Here is a 26,004-nt window from a genome sequence, read left to right as displayed (position 1 = left end):
CGCGGCCTCAGAGCCGCGTTCAAACCCAACCAATTAGCCCCACCCACTTCCTAGCTAGGCCCCGCCCTCCTGGCAAAGACCTTTTTAGCCCTTGGCGGGCGCCGTAGTCGTCCAACCCCCTTGGCCTGCCTCTTTCTGCGCCAGCTGGAAGTGCGCGTCGTAGCGCGCGGTGGGTGGGCTGCCCTGCTCCCTCCCACGCTTAGCTCTCGGCCTCTGCAGTCAGACCCCCAGAGGTGGGAAGAGTTATCACCTTCTGGATCTCTTGTCTACTGCATTGGCCCCTGCGTTAACGCTCCCTTGTGCTACGGCCAGTGAGGCTGCGATTGTTCCAGCGCCCCGGTGCGAGGAGAGCAGCTCCTGCTCTCTGCGGACCTGGCGGGAGGGTGCGGGCGGACGCTCCAGGCAGAGTCTCCGCGCGTCTTTCCTCCTCCTGGTTCTCCCCCCAACCCCATCCGCATCCCCCGCCCCCTCCTAGCTCTGCGCTTTCTCCCTGGCTGCGGGCAGACCGCTCCATACAGCTGCAGCGCCCGAGTCTGGACAGCCTGCGGGAGGCACACACGCCCACACCCACTCCGCCTGGCCGCATCCTTGCCCAGCATGTCTGCGCTCGAGTGGTACGCCCACAAGTCCCTGGGCGACGGCATCTTCTGGATTCAGGAACGCTTCTATGAGTCTGGCAACCGCGCCAACATCTGGCTGGTGCGCGGCTCCGAGCAGGACGTGGTGATCGACACAGGCCTGGGGCTGCGCAGCCTCCCGGAGTACCTGTACTCCTCCGGCCTCTTGCAGGACCGCAGGGCCAAAGAGGATGCGGCTTGCCGGCCACTGCTGGCTGTGGCCACCCACGTGCACTTCGACCACTCCGGCGGCCTCTACCAGTTCGACCGGGTGGCGGTGCACCACGCCGAGGCCGAGGCGCTGGCTCGCGGGGACAACTTTGAGACCGTGACCTGGCTCTCCGACAGTGAGGTGGTGCGAGCGCCGAGCCCGGGCTGGAGGGCCAGGCAGTTCCGAGTGCAAGCGGTGCAGCCCACCCTCATCCTGCAGGATGGTAATGGTTCCTCACGGGCGCGCGTTCTCATTAAGGGAAGGGACTGGGGAGAAACTGTCCGAGGGATGCTTGTTGCAGACCTGCTCGGCTGTAAGGTGTCACATCGCAGAAACACTACTTATGTTTCTCCCTTCCCTGAGTCAGAAGCCCACTCGACCATAGAGTCTTTGGAAGGCCATTGCAGCCTTCCCTACCAGAGACAAGCTCCGGCACCTTGTAGTAATGCTGAGTACTCGACTGAAAGCCGGCCCCACCCCCTAGTCAGTTTCCTGTGTAAGGTACGGTATGTAGTAACACTATAGAGACTTCTGACTAGGATTCCTATTCTTTTCCCGAACATATGTCTGACATTTCCAGGCACTTTTCTAGCGAAAAGACTTTTAAGGAATGACGCCTCATGGAGAGTGCATGTCATGTTCTATGCTTTTGAGAACTGCTGACTTCATCCGGCGGGTATGGACAATTCCCACCTGTAGTCTTAGAAAGCCGTTAAAGAGCAGTGGTTCTCATCTGCTCATGCATCTTTATCTTCCAGATAGGTTTCTGTTCTTGATGTTGCCTCACAAGAGAAAAAGCTTGATTGTGAACATAAAAAGTAGAATATGTCTGAGTCTTATGTTATGACAGCTCTCTGTTCTGGTTGAAAGCAAGGCCTGAGAAAGATTAATAAGGAGGCTATTTCCCGTAATGGTGCAGTATGTGGACTAATGCATAGATAACCTTGGGCCTCTTTGGCTCTGTGAAAAACAGGATGGTGTTCAGAAAGAAACTAATGGAATAAAATAGTGTAGGGTTCCAGCCCTTCCAACCTCACAGTCACTTAAATAACTGAGCCAGTTGGTCACAGCAGTGATATTTGTATATTAATTTCTTTTTTCTTTTTAGAATGCTTCTGTTGATTTTATCCTCACAACACATTTGAAGCGAGGCTACTGACTCCCTATTAAATGGCTTGTCTAGAGTCCACAGAGCAAGATACAGACAAAAGCTAGGATTGCAACCCAGGCAATAGATCAAAGCATGTAGATCATACATAAATCCTACCCCATAAATATATTATGGTAATTCTGAGTAGGAGGTGAAACCCTCTTTCCTTTCTATCTTGAAACTATTTTATTTTCCAAATTATTTATTAAAGCGTTCCTCTAAGAGGCAGAAAAATCCAGTTGCTGCAGTACAATAAGTCTCACTTTTATGACCAACCAGTATGACAAATAATGAAGTACTTTACAAAAATGCGTTTATCTTACAGATGAGATCTTGATCACTTGAGACATAAAAAATAGAAAGCAAGATTCTATACCTCACACCCCACTTAAACAGTCTTTTCATTAAAATTTTAAATCTAAAGATTAAAAAAAACAATGGTTTAGATGGGAGTCTTACACTACCTGACAATTTGAGGTGAAAGAAAACTAAATTTACATTAAAGGTGCTTTTAATTACTGTATTTCTTGATGGAATTGATACTTTTAGAGGTAGGATTTCCATGCAGTTGATGGGTATTCAGACTAAATTAACACCCAGCTCCCCCCCCCCAAAAAAAAGTTTACATTAGTATTTAAAATATATTTAAATTGTCTAAATGAATAAATGACTTGATTTATTTACTTTTGCTTCTGTGCCAGAAATAGGAAATCAATGATGAAAGAATGACAGGAATTATTGTTTTATAGATGAAGCCTATAAAAAGCTTCATGATGAAGCCTATAAAAAGCTTCATGATGAAGCCTTCATTCAAGCCTGTGTCAGGCTTGAATATCATACCTGAAGTCACATAGCCAGTTAGGGAAAGAGCTCGGACTGGAAACCAGGTTTCCTAAATCCCAGTTGATGCTGGAATTACAGGATTTTGGAGTTGCAAGGGACCTGCAAGCTACCTGTGTGGTGCTTTAAGACTTTGAAAGTGTGAAATGAAAGCTTAATATTTACTAAAAACTTTGAAGGTGGTAATACTGTGTTAAATTAAAAATTGTTTTTCATTAGGAGCTGGATGTCTCACCCTCTCAAGTAGTATCTAATATCCTCTTTTCTCAGGAATATTAATTTCCTGTCTCTTCTGAATGGTGTGGCCTGCTAACTTGATATTATCATAATCCAGGTGCCTGGAAGGAGATAGAAAATATTTATATTAAAAATTCATACACGGTTACGTACACATGAACCACACATACCTAACAGCATGAAGTCTTCATTGTTTCGGTTAGAAAATAAGGAGGCTGAATTCATTAGCTTATTACATTTCATTTACTGTATTGATGACCACCTGTCATGGAGAAGCATAAATCTGTGCAGTGTATCAGTAACCCAAAAGCTGACTTGTTTACGAGGGACAAGGAGGACAAGGAGAGATCATCATCAAGTGCATCATCTTTGAGGGAAAAACAACTCGCCCTGCTAATAGTGAAATCATATCTTCCTATAAGAAGATAGCGATAAACCCTAAATTGATACAGCACATTCTTCTTGAATGGGCACACATCATTCTGCCTGTTTTTCACAATAGGCAGGCATTTTGGCCCCTATTGTACATGTTTAAACAGTTTTCCTAGAGTCATCAAGATATTAGAACAGTTGTTTCAGGTAAACTTAAAAATCATTTGGGGAGGTTAAAAACAAAAAATAGATTCCAGAAGGGTAGCAGATTGAACAAACACATCTAATTTGACTCCCTCTCAAAATCCCACTAAGATTACAGCAAATGGACCATGGTTTGTCTATTTGTTTTATGTATAAATCCACATTGACTGAGGTTCTGTTTTGGATGCTGGAGAGTAATTGTGATGACTGAGTTAGCAGTTTTATCCTATGCCAGCAATAGAAAATTGGGAGCCAATCCAGTTTGCACTGCAGGAGACTTTAAAGGCTCAGGAATTAGCAGTAGCTGGTACCTTAGTGGGGGCAAAGGGAAGAAAACTAAAATAAGTAGAATTGGTTGAAAGCCATTTAAGAAGCTGTTAAAACTCTGAACTCTTCTCCCTAAGTGAATGCTCCTCTCCCCAGAGTTAGTTTGTTCTCTGGGGAGAATAAAGTAAAGGGGGTTCTTTTTTTTTTTGGCTGCGCCACGCAGCATATGAGATCTTAGTTCCCCCACCAGGGATCAAACCCATCCTGCAGTGAAAGCGAGGAGTCTTAACCACTGGACCACCAGGGAAGTTGCAAGCAAAGGGGTTTCTTGATTGAGGGATGCCAAGTACTAATGAGCTCAGGAGTTCAGATGGAAAATGGGATAAGTGTATGTGTATATATATATACAAGTAAAGAATAGATAGATAGATAGATAGATAGATGATAGAGAGGTAATATATATGTTCTTTACTAGTTTCCCAGAAGAATGAGAGCCAGGCCTTTACCTCTCCCCCACCCAAGTAGGAAACTGGAAGAATCTTATCTGGAAAATCTGCCCAGCCCTAGAGGAAAGACTAAGATGCTGATTCCTAAGTAATCTTTGGCTTGAACTTTCTACAGTGAAGCCTAGCTCACCAGGCCCCATGCATGTGCTTCAAACAACTTTTTCATTATCCCCCCACTCTTAAACAGACAAGCAAGCATTATAAAAAATCTGAGAAAAATCCTACATGAAATCAAATACTAAAACAACGTAAAGCAACTTGAGAGGAGAGGGCAATCATTAATATCATCAGGCAATAACAATCTATTGCATTCGAGATATCTGAGAGACAACAGGATGCCTTAAAAATAAGCAGCAGACAGAACAATATTCACACTCATAAAAGAACTCTTGGAATTTAAAATGTCAGAAATTATTTACTAGAATATCTGGAAGATAAAGTTGAAAAACATACAAAAGGAACAAATAGGCAAAATGAAAAGTAGGAGAGAACCAGTAAAGGACCAGTGTGAAAAATCTGACATTGGAATAATAGGAGCACAGATAGAGCAAACAGAGAAAGTAGAGGAAAAGAAACATAGTAGAGAAAATTCAAGAAAATATCCCATGATTAAGGGATGTAAATTTCCAGATTGAAAGAGCCCATGGACTTCCCTGCACAATGGATGAAAACACATCCAACCCAAGGCACATTATTATAAAATTTCAGAACACTGGGGTCAAAGAAGAGTCTACGGGCTTCCAAATTTATAGGAAAAAAGGTCATCTAGATCATAATGGCTTTGGAGCTAGAAAAGAAGAGCTGTGCTTTATCTGACTAAAACTGATTTCCAACTTAGAATTCTAACATCCATTCCACTATCAATCAAGTTCTCAAAAAATCCCGCATGCTATTACTTAGGAAGATACTAAGATATACCTTTATCCTGTTTACTCCCTTCAAAATAAGGGAGTAAACCAAGAGGAAGATATGGAGTAAAGGAAACAGGAGATCTAATGCAAGAGAAAGTTGAAAGGAAGCATCAGGATGATGGCAAAGGATGACACTGACAATGATAGAACCTCAGGCACAGAGTGTTCCAGATCTAAGCAGTTGAATCATTACTCTTTTGAGGGGTGAAAGGATGAGAAATGTATATATGTGTGCTGATGGTAGGTGGACAGAGGGGAGTAAAAAGAGCTACTAAAAATCCTTATATTTCATAGTGGCAGTCAATGGGCAACATCTAAAATTTAAAAACCAAGAAATGGTTATACATGAACGAAATCAGTAGAGTATATCTAATTGGGAAAACAAGAAATGGAGTATAAATATTATTTACGTAACTATATCTAGTAGAGGCAACTACCAGAAGAAGTTGCTAAAATTGTTAAAAGTTGTTGCCTCTTGGGAGCAGAATTGGAGATAGAGCCAGGATGTGGCAAAGAATATTTTAAGTGCTTCTGAAGTTTTTTATTTGAAATATGTACATCTAGTTTGTTGGTTAAAAATGAAATAAAAATTAAAAATTGGGGATGCCAAGATGGGAAAGGGTATTTGAGCAGCCAAGAGAAGTCTAGTATGGTTGGAATCTGGTGACAACTGGGTTAGCGTGAGGGCTTGGAAGGATAGTGTGTGTATATATATATTTTTATACATATTTATATATGGTATACGTATGATACATTTCATAGGCAGTTTTGGTTCTTATAAGAGAGGTCTTGATGACCTCTATATGTGAGCATTATAAGCGTAAGGGAGGCATTTATAAAGCCATAGGGTAATGGCAGATCTAGTAATATTCAGTCACTATGGCCTTATCAGTTGCTTATAGTTGGTATCCATTTTGATAGGTGGGTGCTTATGTCTTATCTGTTGCTAAGTATTTTGAGTATCACCTTGCCTTGAATATCAAAAACCCATAAGACTCTACCCCTCCATCGGTAATTCTCTAGAGCTCCTTTTTTAGCATCGAACTTCCCTCATTCCTTTCCTTTCTGTACATTTATTAAACAATCTGTCTCCAACAGCTCTATTATTAAATCAACTTAGCTATAATTTCCTTTACCTTACTTGCCAATCATACAGGAAATGGCAGTGGTTTGTGAGCCCCAGGAGCACTTTGAATCTGGAACAATTATCCTGTGAAGGAATCTGGCCCCTTATGACTAGAATGTGGGGAACTTTGGGAGTACCTGATTCCATTTTAATGTAATTTTGGGATTCAAGGCAAGACCAGAACAATCCCTACTCCCATGCTGGGCCCCACTGATCTGTTTTGTGTCACTATAGTTTTGTTTTTCTGAAAATTTTCTACAAATGTAATCATATAATATACTTTGTGTCTTCTTTCATTTGGCATACTGTTTTGGAGATTCATCCATGTTGTTTTATCTATTAATAATTCCTTTCTATTGCTGAGAAATAACTCATTTATGGATATAACACATTTTATATATTCACCTGTTGAAGGAAATTTGAACTTTCTAGTTTGAAATTGTTATGAATAATGCAGCATGAAAATTTGCATATAAGCCTTTGTGTGGATGCATGCTTTCATTTCCTTGGTAGATAGCTAGAAATGGAATTCCTGGGTTGTATGGTAAATGTATGTTAAATGTTTAAGAAGGTGCCAAACTGTTTTCCAAAGTGCTATACCATTTTACATTCCCAAGCGCAGTGTAGAAGAGATCCAGTTTCTCCACATCTCTGTCAATGCTTGATTTTGTCAGTCCTTTGATTTTAGCCATTCTAGTGAGTATGTAGTGGTATTTCACTGAGGTTTAATTTGCATTTCCCTAATGGCTAATGACATTGAGCATCTTTTCAGGTACTTATTTGCTATTCAAATATCTTCTTTGTTAAAGGGTCTATCAAAACTTTTCTCTTTTTTAAAAATTGAAAAATTGTTTTCTTATTGAGTTGTCAGTGTTCTTTATATATTCTGAATTCAAGTCCTTTATCAGATATACATTTTGCAAGTATTTTCTCCCAGTGTGTGGCCTGCCTTTTCATTTTCTTAATGGTATCTTTTTAAGCAAGAAAGTTTATGACTTGGATGAAGTCCAATTAGTCATTTTTCCTTATGTTTTATGCTTTTTGTGTCATATCTAAGAGTTCTGTGACTAGCCCAAGATCACAAAGATTTTCTTCTGTTTTTTTTTTTTCCTAGAAGCTCTCACATTTAGGATTATGATCCATTTTGAGTTAATTTTTGTTAATATTGTGAAGTAAGGGTGGAGAGGTGCTTATTGTTTATTTGCATATATATATATATATATATATATATATATCCAAAGTATTCCGCTCTAATTTGTTGAAGAGACTATCCTTTTACCCAGTGAATTATCTTAATTGATACTTTTGTCAAAAATCCACTGACCATATATGTGAGTGTTTTCTTCTGGACTCTAGTCTCTTTCAATGATTATGTCTATCATTTAACCAGCACCACACTCTCCTGATTATTGCAACTTCGTTATAATTCTTGAAATTAGATTAAGTCCTCCAACTTTATACCTCTATTTCAAAATTGTTTTGGCTATTCTAAGTCATTTGCATTTCCATATAAATTTCAGAGGCAGATTTTCAATTTCTGTAAAAAAGCATGTCAAGGTTTTGATTGAGATTCTTGAATCTATAGATCTACACTGACCATTAAAGTAGTCACTAGCCACATGTAGCTATCTAATACAAATTTAAATGAATTAAGATTGATTAAAATTAAAAGTTTAGTTCCTTGTTGCACTAGCTTTATTTCAAGTACCATTAGCCACATGTAGCTGGTGGCTACCATATTGGACAGTGTTGATACAGAACATTTCCATTATCTTAGAAAGTACTATTAGACAGTGCAGTTATAGGAAAAACTGGATTTAATTACCATCCTAACAGCTTTGAGTCTTCCAATCAATGGATATGGCATGTTTCTCCTTTTGCTTAGATCCTCTTTAATTTCTCTTGAAAGTGTTTCTGTAGTTTTCAGTGTACAAATATAACAAAACACCTTTTTCATGTGCAATTGAAAAGAATGTGTACTTCACTGTTTTGGTGTAAACTATTTTATATATGTCAGTTTTATATAGGTCAAGCTGGTTGATAGTGTTGTTTAGGTCTTCTGTATCCTTACTGATTTTCAATCTACTTGTATTATGAATTATTCAGAGAGGACTATTCAAATCTCTAAGCACAGTTGTTGAACTGTTTATTCTTATTTTAATTATGCCAGTTTTTATTTGAAGAATTTTTAGTCTCTATTTTAGGTACATATGCATTTAGAATTTTTTGTCATGTATTGACCTAATGTATAGCCTCATAAAATGTACCTCTTTTCTCTAGTAATATTCTTATATAAAAATCCGTTTTGTCTGACAGTATTGCCACTCTGGTTCTCTTATTGTTAATATATATTTTTTAAATTTATTTATTTAATTTATTTATTTTTGGCTGCATTGGGTCTTCATTGCTGCATGCAGGTTTTCTCTAGTTGTGGCTAGAAGGGGCTACTCTTAGTTGCGGTGCACTTCTTCATTGTGGTGTCTTCTCTTGTTGCAGAGCACGAGCTCTAGGCGCGCGGGCTTCAGTAGTTGTGGCATGTGGGCTCAGTAGTTGTGGCGCACGGGCTTAGTTGCTCCATGGCATGTGGGATCTTCCCAGACCAGGGCTCGAACCCGTGTCCCCTGCATTAAGTTAAGGCGGATTCTTAACCACTGCGCCACCAGAGAAGCCCTTATTGTTAATATTCATATGGTATAATTTTTCAAACTATTTTTGTCTTTGATTTTATAGTTCCTCTCGTAGACTGCATACATATCTCACTTTTTAATCTAGTCTGACAATCTCTGCCTTTGATTAGAGTGTTTATCCCTTTCATATTTAATATAATTATTGGTATGGTTGTATTTAGGTCTGCCATTTTGTTATCTGTTTTCTGTGTCTCATTTCTTGTTTATGTCTTTGTTTTTCCTTTATTTTCTTCTTTTATGTTTAACAATTCCTGTTATTACACCATTTTAATTTCACTATTAGTTTTAGCTACATTTCTTTGATTTTTTTCTGTATATGTTTGCACTAGAGATAACAATATGAATATTTTAACTTATTATGATTTACCTAAATTAGTACTGATTTAAATCCAGTAAAAGAGCAATTTGTATTCATATAGCTCAGTTTCCTCCCCACTGTCAAATAACTGGGAAGAGTGTGAGATTTTACCATACTTGCAGGTTAGTAAGTTAGCCTGCCACAGTTTCATGGATTCTGACAGAAGACATGAGGTTCCTGGGTCAGAGACTAACAACACTTTATTACAGCAATACCAGTAGCCAGAGCATCATCATTTGTACTGATTCCTCAGGCCTTAATTTCCATAGAGTGACAAAACAAAGGGCAAAAATAGAATATTGTTCACTAGAGCACCATTCATGAATTGTGTCACCAGATACTAGTACAATGGATATTCTGAAAAATGAGGTTTTGGGTCAAATAAATTTGAGAAACTATACAGCCATATCTCCCTTGTGTATGTCCACAATGTACGTTAGCATATTAAATGTACATTAGCATATCTTGCAGAAAAGAAAGCTGCTTAATTTTCGTTGAAGGAAGAGTTTTCAAAATTATTTGACCACAGAATCTTCTTTTCTTTTATATATTATAACAACCAGCAGAAATTGTGTTTCACTGTTTACTTTGGCAAACACTGGTCTAGCAAACAGCAGAAATGAAATATAGGCAACTTATTTTAAATCATCAATAAGAAGTAGGTGTTTTTAAAATAAAAGTAAAATAAGTTCATCCTTCCCAACATCTTTGAAACCGTGTGTTCTTCTATTCTTTAAGTGATTGAAGTCAAATATATAACATGTTTATCTGTAAATTCTGTTTCCATTTTTAGGGGATGTGATCAACCTTGGTGACAGACAGCTCACTGTTATGCACATGCCTGGTCATTCTAGGGGCAGTATTTGCTTACATGACAAAGACCGAAAGATTCTCTTCAGTGGAGACGTCGTGTATGATGGATCACTGATTGACTGGCTCCCTTACAGCAGGATAAGTGACTATGTTGGAACCTGTGAACGTCTGATAGAATTAGTGGACAGAGGTCTGGTAGAGAAGGTGCTTCCTGGGCACTTCAATACCTTTGGTGCTGAAAGGCTTTTTCGATTGGCTTCTAACTATATTTCAAAAGCTGGGATATGTCACAAAGTTTCTACTTTTGCCATGCGATCTCTTGCAAGTTTAGCCCTACGTGTAACAAATTCTAGGACCTCGCCCTAGTATTTAATTCTGTAAATTAATCCAATTAATTCTGTGTTGTTTAAAATAGTGAGCATTTTAAGAAGTGCTTTTTTACTACTATTATGTATTAGAGAAAAAAACGGTTGAGAATGAATAAGCCAAAAACGGAACTTCTTAGTTTAAATTTTTTCTTTTGTCCAAATAAGAAACCACTTAAATAAGCTTATAATTTGCCAAAGCTTGTAATTTGCCATCATTCTGTAATATTTGTTCTAGAAATGATATAGAGGTATATGGGGAAGCAAGGAGGCATTTTGCAGTAAGAGAAAGAACTATCCTTGCGTCTCATTTCTCTCATTTTATTTCCTAGATGACCTAGAAAAAAGAGAATAAAGAGTTTTATGTTTATACTCCAAACTTGATATTTTTAATATATTATTTGAAGATAAAGGTTTTTGGGCTTAAAGTACATTAGAACTCAAAACTTAAACTAACATTTAGAATGACAGCTAAAATAATCCATTGTTATGGTACAGAATTTTTATGCTTCATTTTATTTATTCTTAATGTAATTATAGTGTACATTATGTGTTATGTAATTTTACGTACAAAAAGTACAGTGAATTTTGTTTTATTGCAAAGCTTTAAATATAAATTGCAGAGTGCTTCAGTAAAAAAAACGACTATATATTGTTGTTTGTTATTAAGTAAGTGTAATACTTTCAGTTGTAAAAGTGAAATTCAAATGTCTGTAATCTAACTATAAGTTGTCGGATTTCTCAAAAGGACACTGTCAGGCAAATTTGAAAATATACACATTAAAAGTAATTTTTAAATTATATCCTATTTTAATAATAACAGCTATAATAAACAAAGCTTTTCTTTTTAAAGAGCAGCTGTAGTATATGTGTCATATTTTATAGTACCAAACAACATCCTAATATAAACCATTCTTTTACTTAACATAACATACATATTTGCCACAGAAGTCTTTTCAAATTAATTGCAAAATGTGCATTAGGTATTGACTTAGAGTGAATTGCCTTTTTTATCCTGATTCACAACACCTATTCCTGTTCAGTATTCTTTGTCTTGAATGAAAAGAAGTCTACATTTATAAAGATATAGGAAAGATTATCCCACTATTTAGTAAAATATTTTAGTTTGGTACTCTTAATAATTTATTGAAAAGCCTTTTGGAATATTTCATGAGGGTTTTTTAAACAGTTGTTTCACTGCCTTTTTATTATTGACATAGCCAAAACCAAACTCAGATAGCTTTGGAAATCAGATTTTTTAGTATTAGGAAGGTCCAGCAATTTTGATTTCTGAAAAAATATGAAACTTTTCCTACCCTACACCCCACTCAGGTTCTTTAGTCTTTTATTCATTCCACACACACACACACACACCCCACATGCAAACACACAGTTACATACATACATGCATACATTGTGCTAAACACTGTGGAAGCTTAAAAAGTCAGAGACTATATCCTAGCTGGAAGTAGAAGACAAACAAAACTTGAATAATAGTATATGCAGGTTGAAGTTAATACAAATTACACATGAGTGTCAGGGACATAAATGGAGGGGTGTGAAGTTTGGTTAGGGAAAGGTTCCTGGAGGAGGAGTTTTTGAGTCAGATTTGGAAGGATGATTTGCTGGGTGGTGAGGGTAGAAAACAAGAATGGGGTTGTTTCTGCATCCTCAGTGCTAAGAATAGGGATGGAAGTATTGCTGTCTAGAGTAGGCTATTCCTTGTGTCAATTCAATTTTCCAGTGTCTTAGATCTTCTAAACACCAAACATTTAGCATAAGAAAGATGGGTCTGTGATTGTGTATATAAGAATCATCCTTAAGACAGACAAGCTGTACTGCCACATGCCACAAAATGAACCCTTACTTAAAATCAGCAAGGAAGCCATGGTTGTTGAAATGAAGAATATCATGGGAATTTCTCTATGACAGTCATTCAAGGCAGTAGGTCTGTTTTAATTGATAGTGCAACATCAAGAACATAGATTTGGTTCAGGGCAACTACAAACTATATCACTTAATGAGCCTTAAATATAGCCATTATTTTTATATCAATAGCACAAGAGAAAACCAAAAGTCCTTAACCATTGACCATTTTATCATATTTTAGGACTTTTTTAAAAAATCAGGTTATAGTAGGCACTAAGTTTTATTGAAAAATATTTAAACCGATGAAGGCTTTCCTTATTTCTTCAAAGTGCGATTTTTTCAAAGCACATTGATTTTATTTTTAAATTTCTCAATTTTTTTCCTAGTTTTTCAAATTGTACCAAAACATAAGACTGTGATATTTTGCTATTGCTTCAATGTGGGTAAATTAGGGAAAGGATGTATCATTCATTTAGTGCCCATGCTATGCATTTTAAAATAGGCATTATTTAATTTAATCCTGGCCCCAGTGCCAAGAAGTAATTGACCAGCCTAACAACACAACTTTGGACAAAGCTGGTAACTGAACACAAGTCTGTCTCCCAAGCTGTGCTCTTTCTCTTATACCTGCACAATAACATAAAACTGGCAAAGTGTATTTTTACTTTTCAAGATGCCACATGTGCCAAGAATAAATCAAGTGATGTTAAAGCATAATAGCATATTTTAAAGAAGCTTTAAAAATATATATTTTCACCCTGACAGTGACCCTTGTTGTAATTTATGGTTTGGGGAAGTAATATTGTGTAAGTATAATTCGAAGTTGTCAAAACCTAAGACATTTAGAAATAATTTTTATTATTCATTTTGTTAATAACTTAATTTTTGGAAATTCAGTTTCCTTATTTGGTGTTTCCTTTTAACTGAGAAGTCTAAACAAACAAAACCTTGTGTGTTATCCTGATATAGTTGAATAAATGATTATGTGTAGTTGTTCTTATATGGATAGTAATATGAATGTGACATGCACAAATTGTCCTCATAATTTTCAGATAAGTGTAAGTAAACATTTATGTGGTAACTATTAAAGTGGACGTTTTATTTCAATCTATAGTTGGTATTTTTTATAATGTTAGCAAATTTCCATTTAATGTCTTGCAAGGTTATTTTCTATATGAAGTGCAGTTTTGAAAAGCTTGTAATAAATAAGATGTAAATCCCTAGGCAAGAATAGAGAACCCAGAAACTGAATAATACCTGTATAAGCCTTAAGTAGTTAATAAATATAGCATTTCAAATAAATGGATAAAAGAGGGACTATTTAATATATATTTTAGTTGTTGATGTGGGAAAAAAGGCCCCTGCCATCATAAAAATAAATTCCAAATGGATTAAACATCTAAATGTAGAAAAGCAGAATCACATGTGTACTGAAAGAAAATTTTAATCATGTTTAAGACATTAGGATAGGGAAGATCTTTTCTATATAGAAACAAAAAGCAAAACTATATCAAAATTTAAAATGTCTTAGAACTCAGATGTCATAATGAGAGTTAAAGAGGGAGAGAAATTTAAAAATATTCCTAACTTGTGTAACAGAAAAAAATTTTAAAACAAACACAAAGAATGCCTACAAATCAACAAGAAAAAGGTAAACTAATGTATGGGGGGAAAGACCTTTCCTTTACCCTCTTAGATTCTGAGGCTGGGCCTGAGAATTAAACTTACAAAAGAGATTAACAGGAGCAAAGCATACAAATTTTATTTGACGTTAATATTTTTACATGTACACAGAGGTTAATATATATGAAATATAAACCCAAAAGAATGGATAGGCTTGAGCGCATGTATACCATTTTAGCAAAGAAAGACAAACTGGAGAATGATGACACAGGAAAAAGGGGCTTGAGCTAGGGTTGATAAATTGTGGAAACTAATGAAATACAACTTTTTTTTTTTTTTTTTTTTAATTTTTGGCTGTGTTGGGTCTTTGCTGCTCGCGGGCCTTCTCTAGTTGTGGCGAGCGGGGGCTACTGTTTGTTGCAGTGCTAGGGCTTCTCCTTGCAGTGGCTTCTCTTGTTGCAGAGCACAGGCTCTAGGTGTGCGGGCTTCAGTAGTTGTGGCATGTGGGCTCAGTAGTTGTGGCTCGTGGGCTCTAGAGTGCAGGTTCAGTAGTTGTGGCGCATGGGCTTAGTTGCTCCTCAGCATGTGGGATTTTCCTGGACCAGGGATCAAACCCGTGTCCCCTGCATCGGCAGGTGGATTCTTATCCACTGCGCCACCAGGGAATTCCCAGGGTTATTTTAATGGATTTTTTTTATACAGGTTAATCTTGATGTTGGATCCCCATCTCCAGTGATAAGAATGTTCTCCTTGTCCTGGTACAGGGAGGGCATCTTTCTCAAGGGAAGTTTTATGCCCTGCTTTGAGTAGTAAGGGGGAAGTCAGAGAGTCTTTCCTGTATTTGCTTTTTCTCAATTACCTTCAGCTTAATCAGTATGCCAAAGTGATATATTTTAGGGTGGCATGTTCTGATACCCTTCACTACCTATTAGAAAAATGGGTAAAGTATATAAACAGGTTAGTCATAGAAGAGGAAACACAAAAGGCCAATAAACATAAAATTATCCTGAACCTCACTAGTAATCAGGGAAATGCAAATTTAAGCAATGAGATAGTTTAACCAGATTGAGAAATGTGGAGAATACGGAGTGTTGGCAAGGGTAAGGTAAGTGGATATTTTCATGCTGTGCTGCTAGGAGTGTAAAGTCCTCCAGCCATTTTGGGGGGCAATTTTGGAGTGTGATATGGCACATTCTGATTTTGGGTTAAGAATGGCAGGTATAGCACACCTTAATTTCTGCCCCTTTCTGAAACTCAGTAAAATGACAAGGAAGGCTTTTTTTGTTTTTTTTCAAGCGGCATAAACTAACAACAGCAAGAATGTAAAGGACCCAACAGCATCAACATTTTGGACATTGGAAAGCTGATAGAGAAACAAAAGCTAATTTGGCAAACACAAGAAAGCTGAAAACAGGAACGTGGAAAGCAAAGAAGCAATCCTTTACAACACAACTCCCCCTAAAAAGGCTTAGAAATTGATAGTAGTAGGTACCTCTAGGACTTGGAGTGAAAGTCTTTTCAAAGTTTGTTTGCAATTTAAATCAAATCCCCCCTAATTCTATACTACTAAGCAATTTCCTCTCCCTCCACCTCAAGGAAGATTGGAGGCTAGTTTAGATTTACCATGAAATTAAGTAATCTTTAGGTTCAGAGCCTAGCACTGGCATGGGTCCCTTCTAAGGCCCTGGGAGGGGCCCAAGAAATGTGTTCAAATGGTCATTTTTTGGTTGGTTTTAGTTTTTTAAACTAAGTTATTTTTTATTCTCTGTCTCAAAGCCCCCAAATTTCATGAGTTTCAGACCCTGCAAAACTGGGATCTGCTCCTGACTAGAGGATTATTATGTGAGGAGGATTAAATAGGATCTCTACTCAAAAGAAACTAGACATTGTTAAGCCAGGGTCCTATACTAAAAAGAGAGGGATTTAGCAAAGCTTAATGTACAGTGAAGTTTGTATAATAAAAGTTCACATTCCCAGACTCCTCTAACCTAGCTTAAAGAATGCTGGCAACCAAGATTTACCCTCTAGACAGTAGATTTTAAAAGCTGTTTCTTAAAACGTTGACTCCCCAAAGAAAAGACCTAATGATACTGAATCTAGAGTCCCCAGAGAAAGGTTCCTGTGAGATTACCCTACAATGCAGTGCACAATTGCTAAGCCTCCCTTCCTTAGCACCTTCACACATGGAATTGTAAAGTCTTCTACTCTTAAGTTTAAATATATACACCAAGAGCCAGCATCTTATGGAAAACTGAAAGAATAAATGGAAATAAATGAAAAAAAAAACCCACTTAAAGCAGTAAGAGAATTTAAAAAAGTAGCAGGATATAAAATCAACATAAAAAATATACAGTCTTCACCAAAGAAGATATACAGATGGCAAATAAGCATATGAAAAGGCGCTCCATATCATATGTCATCAGGAAAGTGCAAATAAAAATGAGATATCACTACAGACCTACTGGGATGGCCAAAATCCAGGATACTGACAACACCAAATGGTGGTGAGAATGTGGAGCAACAGGAACTCATTCATTGCTGGTGAGAATGCAAAATGATACAGCCACTTTGTAAGAATATTGGCACATTCTTACAAGACATATTCTTACTAAATGATCTGATTGTGCTCCTTGGTATTTACCCAAATGAAGTACAGATTTATGGCCACACAAAAATCTGCACATGGATGTTTATAGCAGCTTTATTCATAATTGCCAAATCTTGGAATCAAACAAGATGTCGTTCAGTAGATGAATGGATAAACTGTGGTACATCTAGACAATAGCGTATTATTCAGTGCTAAAAAAGAAATCAGCTATCAGGGAGTGGCCAAGATGTCAGAGTAGGTAGATCCTGAGTTTACCTCCTCCGGTAGGCACACCAAAATTACAACTAGATTATCTACAGAGCAACTATTGATGAGAAGGACCAGCAGACTAGCAGAAAAAATCTTCTACAACTAAAAATGTAAAGAAGGAACCACAGTGAGACAGGTAGGAGGGGCAGAGATGTGGTATAATTAATACCTGTACCCACCAGTGGGCGATTCACAAACAGAATAATTACAACTGCAGAGTTTTTCTCCAAAGAGTGAGGGATCTGAGCCCTACATTGGGCTTCTCAGCCCAGGGCTCCTGCACCAGGAAGACAAGCCCTCAGAATGTTCGGCTTTGAAGGCCGGCAGGGTTTACTTTTGGGAGACCCTTTTGGGAAATACAGACTCCACTCTTAAAGGGCACACACAAAATCTCACATGCTTTGGGACCCAAGGCAGAAGCAGTAATTTGAAAGGAGCCTGGGTCCAGACCTCCCTGCTGATCTTGGAGAGCCTCCTGGAGAGCAAGGAGGCAATGGGACATCACATTGGGACAGACACTGACTGCAGCCATTTGGGGGAGTCATTCTACCACGAGGACACATGTGTTGGCAAGATGAACTTAATAGATGTATATAGAACATTCCATCCAAAAGCAGCAGCACCTACTGCTGCTTTTCAAGTGCACATGGAACATGCTCCAGGATAGATCACATGCCAGGCCACAAAACAAATCACAGTAAATACAAGAAAACGGAAATATCCAGCACCTTTTCCAACCACAATGCTGTGAGACTAGAAATCAACTATAAGAAAAAAAAAAAAAAACCCACAAAAAATACAAACCTGTGGAGGCTAAATAATATGCTGCTAAACAACTAATGGATCACTGATGAAATCAAAGAGGAAATCAAACAATAACTGGAGGGACTTCCTTGGTGGTGCCATGGTTAAGAATCCACCTGCCATTGCAGGGGACATGGGTTTGAGCCCTGGTCCGGGAAGATCCCACATGCCGTGGAGCAACTAAGCCTGTGCGCCACAACTGTTGAGCCTGCGCTCTAGAGCCCACGAGCCACAACTAAGGTGCCTATGTGCCACAACTACTGAAGCCCACGTGCCTAGAGCCCGTGCTCCACAACCAGAGAAGCCGCTGCAATGAGAAGCACGCGCACCGCAACGAAGAGTAGCCCCCGCTCGCCGCAACTAGAGAAAGTCTGCGTGCAGCAACGAAGACCCAACGTGGCCAAAAATAAATAAATTAAATTAAATAAATTAAAAAAAAAAAAACCTGGAGACAAATGAAAAAGCAGCTCTAAAAGGCAAGTTTATAGCCATGCAAACCTATGTTAGGAAACAGGAAAAGTCTCAAGTAAACAACCTAATCTTATATCTAAAGGAACTAAAAGAAGGAGAATAAACAAAACCCAAAGTTATTAGATGGAAAGAAATCATAACGAACAGAGCAGAAATAAATGAAATAGAGACTAAAAAAAACAATAGAAAAGGTCAAAGAAACAAAGATCTAGTTCTTGAAGAGATAAACAAAATTGACAAATCTTTAGCCAGACTCATCCAGAAGAAAAGAGAGAGGGCCTAAATCAATAAAATCAGAAATGAAAAAGGAGAAGTTACAACTGACACTACAGAAACATAATGGATCATAAGAGTTTACTACAAACAACTACACAGCAATAAAATGAAAAACCTAGAAGAAATGTACAATCTCCCAATATTGAACTAGGAAGAAACAGAAAATACGAACAGACCAGTAATGAAATTGAATCAGTAACAAAAAAAAACTCCCAACAAATGCCAAAACCAGATGGCTTCACAGGTGAATTCTACCAAACATTTAGAGAAAAGTTAACACCTATCCTTCTCAAACTATTCCAAAAAATTGCAGAAGAAGGCGCCCTTCTGTACTCAATGCACGAGGTCAGCATCACCCTGATACCAAAATCAGATAGAGAATGTCAGACAGAGAAAGGCAAATACTGTATAATTTCACTCATACGTGGAATCTTAAAAAACAAAACAGGCAGTCGCTGCAGGTGTTAGCTCTGGTGCAGGCAGCTCTGACTGAGCTTCCACTCGTGGACGGACCGGCGGACTGACGAGGTGCCGCGCTCCCACCGGCCTCCTCCGACCGCCCAGCGGCAGGCGACCGCCCCGGGCGATGCAGCCGGCAACGCTGCCGAGCCCAAGCCCGAAGGCGGCCGCCTGGCGACGGCTTTTCAAGGTTTTTCTCCTTTTTGCAGGACTTCTGGTTAAAGTTCCCGTGGGCTTGTATTTTTCCTGAAAATTACTGCTTTTCCAAAGCCTCCTGTTAATGTCCCCTGATGACAGTGGCTTTTGCGCGACCATTGTCGCGGTGATGGGCCTGCATGTGGTGCTGGCGGGGTTCGTGTTCGTCGTGTGGAAGGAGGGGATGCCTGACTGGCGGGAAGAGAAAAACGAGCAGCGCAGCCCTTGCTTCCAAGCTGCAGGTGTGGGGACCGGGAAGCATTGAAAGGGGTTTTCTTGTCCGTGTTAAAGAAAAAGTGTGGGTTTTTTGTTTTTGGGTTTTTGGGGTTTTTTTTCTGTTTAAGCGGGGAGGGAAATTAAGTATTTACTGCAGCTTATACTTCGGTAAAAATGCGGGCGCAGGGAGGGCTGACATCTTTCTCCACTGCCTGTTAAGGTGCCAAGTGCTTTTCGTTCTGGACATAATGCTTTTGACTGAGATCATGTCTGACTAATGTAAATATTAGTGTCAGAATAGAAGCTAAGATAAAGTAACACTAATTAGTAGGTTTAGAAGTTATTTCATATTAAAATACGTGTCGTGATGTAATTTTTCTGGCTTGGCTCGAGCGACAGTTTTAAGAGTGCACCCTCATTGATGCTACTCACAGAGATGTGGATATGCTGTTGCTGCCTACTACGAGTAGGCAGCAGTAGAGTAGTAGAGTTTCCAACTCTGCCTACTACGTGGCCTATTACGATGATGAAGTTGACAAAGTAAACCAGTATCAACGACTAAGTCTAGAAGACCTGGAAAAAATTGAAATAGGTCCTGAACCCACTCTTTCCGGTAAGGCAGAGTTCTGCTGCATGCGACTGCACTACAGATATAAAGAAGCAAGTGGCTATTTCCACACCCTGAGAGCTGTAATGCACAATCCAGAAGAGGATGGAAAAGATACCCTTCAGTGCATTGCAGAGATGCTGCAGATCACCAAGGAAGCCATGGGATTAGATGTACCTATAATAGAGAAAAAGCCTGAGAGGAAGAGCAGTAGACCTCATGAAGACATCATTGGCATCAGATCTCAAAACCAAGGCTCTTTGGCCCAGGGGAAAATTTTTTAATGAGCAAATTGTCATCTCTAAATCAAAAAGTGAAACAGACCAAATCCAATGTAAATATTGGCATTCTACGAAAGCTGGGAAACTTTACAAAACCTGAAATGAAAGTTAACTTTCTAAAACCAAACTTAAAAGTAAATCTTTGGAAATCAGATAGTAGTCTTGAAACCATGGAAAACACTAGTGTGATGGATAATGAAGCCCAGGCAGAGTCAGACGGGGAAATGTCTTCAGATAATGACTCATACTACTCTGATGAATTCTTTACAAATTCCAAGTCTGATGAAGACAGGCAGCTAGCAAACTCTTTAGAGAATGTGTGGCCAGTAGACTATGTTCTTCCTAGTTGTGGTATAATTGCTTCAATACCTCGATTAGGCAGTCCATCCCAGTCTTAGCAGCACTGATATTAGCACTTATGTTCCTTCAGAGGTTACTCTTGTTCATGAAAGTGGGCTTGGAAAAGGCTATGCGTCTTCTTTGAAGAAAAGTCCTTCTGCTGCCAACATACACATATTGACTGGCTTTGCCTAGCCCATGGATATTTATTGCCACAGATTTGTTCAAGATGCACAAAACAAAATGACCCAGCTGTCAGAAACCAGGTCTGTTTCTCAGCTGGCTAGTGAGGAAGGAAATCAAATGACCAATCAAGTTTCTAAAGAAGAAACTCACTTTGAATCAACGGAACAGATACCTTCTCGACCATCTCAATTAGATGTGTCTTTTTCTGCAGCAGGCCCACATCTTTTGTCAGTTGAACCAGGGCATTCAGTTGTATCTCAAAAGACCCCCGGCTCTGAATCTGGCACACTTGAACTTGAGAGAAGGCTTCACGTAACTCCTTCTCCTTCAGAGAGCTGTAGCAGCAGAGCAGTCTCTCCCTTTGCAAAGATTCGAAGTTGCATGGTCCAGGTTGCTAATATTACCCAAGCTGGATTAACCCAGGGGATAAACTTTGCAGTGGCAAAGGTTCAGAAGAGCCCCGCAGAACCTGAAGTAGTTAATGAAGTCCAGCAGAATGAACTTAAAAATATGTTTACTCAATGCCAGACACGAATAATTCAGATTTAGCGTTTAGCCACACAGAATCCTGTGGCTTTTATTTAATCCAAAAAAAGGAGGTGTCATATAACCTGTACTGTCTTTGAATCTAGGGATCCCAAATTCTAATTATGTTTATTTGGAAAGGTTTTAAAAGGAGACTGAACCTGAGCAGATTTCCAAATTTGAGAGCTATGACAGTGGAAGTGCATCATCCTAGAATGTGTAGACCTAAGTAGCTTATACACTACAGAGCAGTTTGTCTCTCTAAAAGTAATTCAAGAATAGATTACTTTGGGACGTAATAACCTGAACCTTTTTTGGAGTGGGGTGGGTGGGTAGAATGTATGAAGTAGACACAAAGGGTGGACATGGATCCATTTAGGTGATTAGCATTTTTCATAATTTGTTTTGTTCTGTTTGTCAGTTCATTTCTGTGTGTTTCCTCTGCAAGGTAAATACTTAGTTTTTCGTGACTTCAAAGTGTTACTAGTATGGAGAAGCATTTTAATATAAAAACTATCGGTTTAGTTTTTGATGGCTTAACCATTCCCTATAAAGAGTTAATTGAGGGCTAATGGCGCTACAGTCAAGAAATGAATGTCCATTTGATCCTGATTTTCCCCACATTCTACCTAAACAAATTTAAAATACTGCTACCTTGTACACCCCAAAGTCTAGGAGCATTAAGACTTGTCAGTCATAAAACCTGAGATGTGAGATGTGAATACCAGCGCCTATTAATTTTGCTCTATTTTCAGAAATGTTAAGAATGTATACATATTGGATACTGGTAATGCTTGAAAGAAGTCTTTCAAGTTGTAATTTCTTGCAGGGGGCAGTCCATAACATCCTGTGTAGATGAGCACAACTATTGAAAATTTAGTCTGAAGCACAATTGTGCTAAAATTTTAGGTTTTGTGACTGTAACCTTGACCACATGGAACCAGGGCCTTGTCTGTAAGCCTATACAGTAAGAAAGTTGCACACCTTATTCCAAACAAGTATTGGTTTGTCTGATATCTTAAGAGCCTTACTCTGCTGAAGTGATTCTCAGCTAAACATTATGTCTGTTGTTAACTTTGATATTTCTACTTTTGTTATTTATTAGTGGTATCTTTTTTTGAAGTGTCAGATGTTGTGACTATTTAAAATAAAATATTATAATTTAAGTGAAAAAAAATGAAAAAAGAAAACAGGAACTGTGTTATAGTTACAGAGAATAAACAGGAGGTTTGGGGTTGGGGGGAAGAAAGGGAGGAAAGAAATAGGTGAGGGAGATTAATAGGTATAAACTTCCAGTTGCAAAACAAATGAGTCAAGGGTATGAAATGTACACTGTGGGGAATATAGTCAGCAACTTTGTAATATCTCTGTGGTGACATATTGTAACTATACTTATCGTGGTAATCATTTTGAAATATATAGAAATATCGAATTACTCTGTTGTGTAACAGGAACTAACATAGTGTTGTTGGTCAATTATACATCAAAAACAAGCAAACTAACTAACTCATAGAAAAAGAGATCAGATTTGTGGTTACCAGAGGCAGGGAGTGGGAGATGGGGAATTAGATGAAGACAGTCAGAAGGTACAAACTCCCAGTTATAAGATAAATTATTACTAGGGATATAATGTACAACATGATAAATATAATTAACACTGCTGTATGTCATATATCGAATTTGTTAAGAAAGTAAGTCCTAAGGGTTCTCACCACAAGAAAAAAATTTTTTATATTTCTTTAATTCTGTATCTATATGATATGATGGATTTCACTAAACTTATTGTGATAATCATTTCATGATGTATGTAAGTCAAATCATTATGCTGTATACCTTATACAGTGCTGCATATCAATGATATCTCAATAAAAGTGGAAGAAAAAAAAGAAATGAGCTACCAAGCCATGAAAAGATATGGAGAAAACTCAAATGGATATTACTTAGTGAAAGAAGCCATTCTGAAAAGGTTACATACTGTATGGTTCTAGTCATATGACATTCTGGAAAAGGCAAAACTATGGATAAAGTAAGAAGATCAGTGGTTGCCAGGGGCTGGGGTCCAGGGCAGGTATGGATAGGTGGAGCAGAAAGGATTTTTAGGGTTGTGAAAATACTCTCTGTAATACTATCATGATGAATACAAGTCATTGGACCTCTGTTCAAACCCATAGAATGTACAACACCAAGAGAGAACCCTAAGGTAAACTATGAACTTTGCATGATTATCATGTGTCAATGTAGATTTATCAACTGTAACAAATGCACCACTCTGATGGGGGATGTTGATAACGGGGGAGGCTATGCATGTGTTTTTCTACACTAACTTTTAAAAAAATGTTTATTTTATTTTAAAAAATTTTATTTATTTATTTATGGCTGTGTTGGGTCTTCGTTTCTGTGCGAGGGCTTTCTCCAGTTGCGGCAAGTGGGGGCCACTCTTCATCGCGGTGCGCGGGCCTCTCACTATCGCGGCCTCTCTTGTTGCGGAGCACAGGCTCCAGACGCGTAGGCTCAGTAGTTGTGGCTCACGGGCCTAGTTGCTCCGCGGCATGTGGGATCCTCCCAGACCAGGGCTCGAACCCGTGTCCCCTGCATTGGCAGGCAGACTCTCAACCACTGCGCCACTAGGGAAGCCCCCAATGTTTATTATTGAGGTATAATTTACATACCATAACAATCACCATGTTAAAGTATACAATTCAGTACTTTTAAGTATATTCACTAAAGTGTGCAACCAACACCACTGTCTAATTCCAGAACATTTTTATCACCTTAAAAAGAAACTTTGTACCTATTAGTAATCACTCTGCATTTTCTCCCTCCGAAACTGGTAACCACTATTCTACCTTCTGCCTCCAGGGATTTGCCTATTCTGGAAATTTCAGGTAAGTGGAATCATATAATATGTGTCTTTTGAGTCTGGCTTCTTTAGTTTAGCATAATGTTTTCAAGGTTCATTCATGTTGTAGCATGTATCAGTATTTCGTTTCTTTTTAATGCCAAATAATATTTCATTGTATAATATACTACATTCTGATTATCCGTTCATCAGTTGATGGACTTTTGGGTTGTTTCTAATATTAGACTACTATGAATAATGCTGCTCTGACATTCATGTACAAGTTTTTTGTGTATATGTTTTTAATTCTCTTCAACTTATTCCTGACAATGGAATTGCTGGGTCTTATGGCAACTCTACTTTTCACTTTTTGAGGAATTGCCAAACTGTTTTGCAGTTTGCAGTTTATGAAATGGCTGCCCCATTTCATATGTCCCACCAGCAATGCATACGTGTTCCAATTTCTCTCCATCTTCCCCAAAACTCATTGTTCGTCTTTTTTTTAGAATACCATCTTAGTGTGTATGAAGGTTTAGTTGTGGTTTTGATTTGTATTTTCCTAATGACATGATATTGAGTATATTTTCATGTGCACATTGGCCATTTGTATATTTTCTTTAGATAAATGACTATTCATATCCTTTGTCCATTTTTATAGGATTTTTAAAAATTTAGTTTTAAGAGATTTTTAGATATTCTGCATAATAATAACTTTCCAGATATATGATTGCAATTTTTTCTCCCATTGTGTGAAAGTTTTTCACTTTCTTTATAGTGTCCTTTGAAGCACAAAAGTTTAAATTTTTAAAAAAATTAATTCATTAATTTTTGGCTGTGTTGGGTCTTTGTTGTTGCACGTGGGCTTTCTTTAGTTGTGGTGAGCAGGGGCTACTCTTTGTTGCGGTGCGCGGGCTTCTCATTGCGGTGTCTTCTCTTGTTGCGGAGCACGGGCTCTAGGTGCGCGGGCTTCAGTAGTTGTGGCGCGCCTGCGCTCAGTAGTTGTGGCTTGCGGGCTCTAGAGTGCAGGCTCAGTAGTTGTGGTGCACGGGCTTGGTTGCTCCACGGCATGTGGGATCTTCTCAGACCAGGGCTTGAACCCGTGTCCCCGGCATTGGCAGGCAGATTCTTAACCACTGTACCACCAGGTAAGCCCAAAAGTTTTAAATTTTGATGAAGATAATTTTATCTAATTTTTCTTTAGCTGCTTGGACTTTCATATCTCAGAGACTACTGCCTAGTCCAAGGTTATGAAGATTTATGCCTATGTGTTCTTCTATAAGTTTAATAGTGTTAGCTGTTACATTTAGAGCACTGATCCATTTTGAGTTAATTTTGGTTACAATGTGAGGTAGAGGGTCCAACTTCTTTTTTTTTTGCCAAATGATAGCCAGTTGTCTCAGCACGATTTGTCTGAAGAGACTATTCTTTCCTCGTTAAATTGTCTTGGCACCCTTTTTGAAATAAATTTTTCAAGGGTGTTTATATAGTGAACAGCCTTGAAAAATAGAGATGGTATCTCCTCTACAGCAAAGGGCAGGTTTTCTTACTGTCCAATATAAAAACTTTGGGTCCCTAAGCTAAGAGTTTCTTTCCCGTGAAGTAATTCACTGCATGTACAGATGTCACCTGGCTCTCATCACATCTCCTTGTGGAATTGGTGCTTGGGGAACCAGTGTAAGAAAATTCTAATATTCTAGCTACTGCCATTGCTGTGAGTGATGAAATCTTTTGTCTCTTATTCAGAAGTTTCATGTCTTCTGCCAGCATACATAAAATTGTAACAGGTTAACTTG

At 38.4% G+C, this 26,004-nt stretch overlaps 2 protein-coding genes across 2 annotated transcripts; both read left to right on the top strand.

Moving 5' to 3' along the window:
• The first annotated feature begins 148 nt into the window (after window positions 1-148).
• On the top strand, window positions 149-11,066 carry MBLAC2 (metallo-beta-lactamase domain containing 2). Its single transcript, XM_068533780.1, has 2 exons — window positions 149-1,051; window positions 10,280-11,066. Exons 1-2 carry the CDS (start codon window positions 598-600, stop codon window positions 10,663-10,665), a joined length of 840 nt encoding a protein of 279 aa, XP_068389881.1. The 5' UTR covers window positions 149-597; the 3' UTR covers window positions 10,666-11,066.
• Window positions 11,067-19,348: 8,282 nt separating this feature from the next.
• On the top strand, window positions 19,349-21,402 carry LOC137758871 (phosphatidylinositide phosphatase SAC2-like). Its single transcript, XM_068534841.1, is given in 5 exon segments — window positions 19,349-19,460; window positions 19,841-19,889; window positions 19,923-20,314; window positions 20,317-20,716; window positions 20,718-21,402. Coding segments are annotated over 5 exon segments (1,632 nt in total). The 3' UTR covers window positions 21,397-21,402.
• Window positions 21,403-26,004: the final 4,602 nt, after the last annotated feature.

The sequence above is a fragment of the Eschrichtius robustus genome, chromosome 2 (genome assembly GCF_028021215.1).
Source record: "Eschrichtius robustus isolate mEscRob2 chromosome 2, mEscRob2.pri, whole genome shotgun sequence".
NCBI classification, from domain to species: domain Eukaryota; kingdom Metazoa; phylum Chordata; class Mammalia; order Artiodactyla; family Eschrichtiidae; genus Eschrichtius; species Eschrichtius robustus.
The sequence above is the reverse complement of the archived record's forward strand: the minus strand, read 5'-3'. Positions and strand labels throughout refer to the sequence as shown.

Bases quoted from the DNA above. Each gene is read 5' to 3' on its own strand.
- MBLAC2 (XM_068533780.1), top strand. From the start codon at position 598: ATGTCTGCGCTCGAGTGGTACGCCCACAAGTCCCTGGGCGACGGCATC. The intron at 1,052-10,279 runs GTAATGGTTCCT...TTCCATTTTTAG, and splicing joins CACCCTCATCCTGCAGGATG to GGGATGTGATCAACCTTGGT.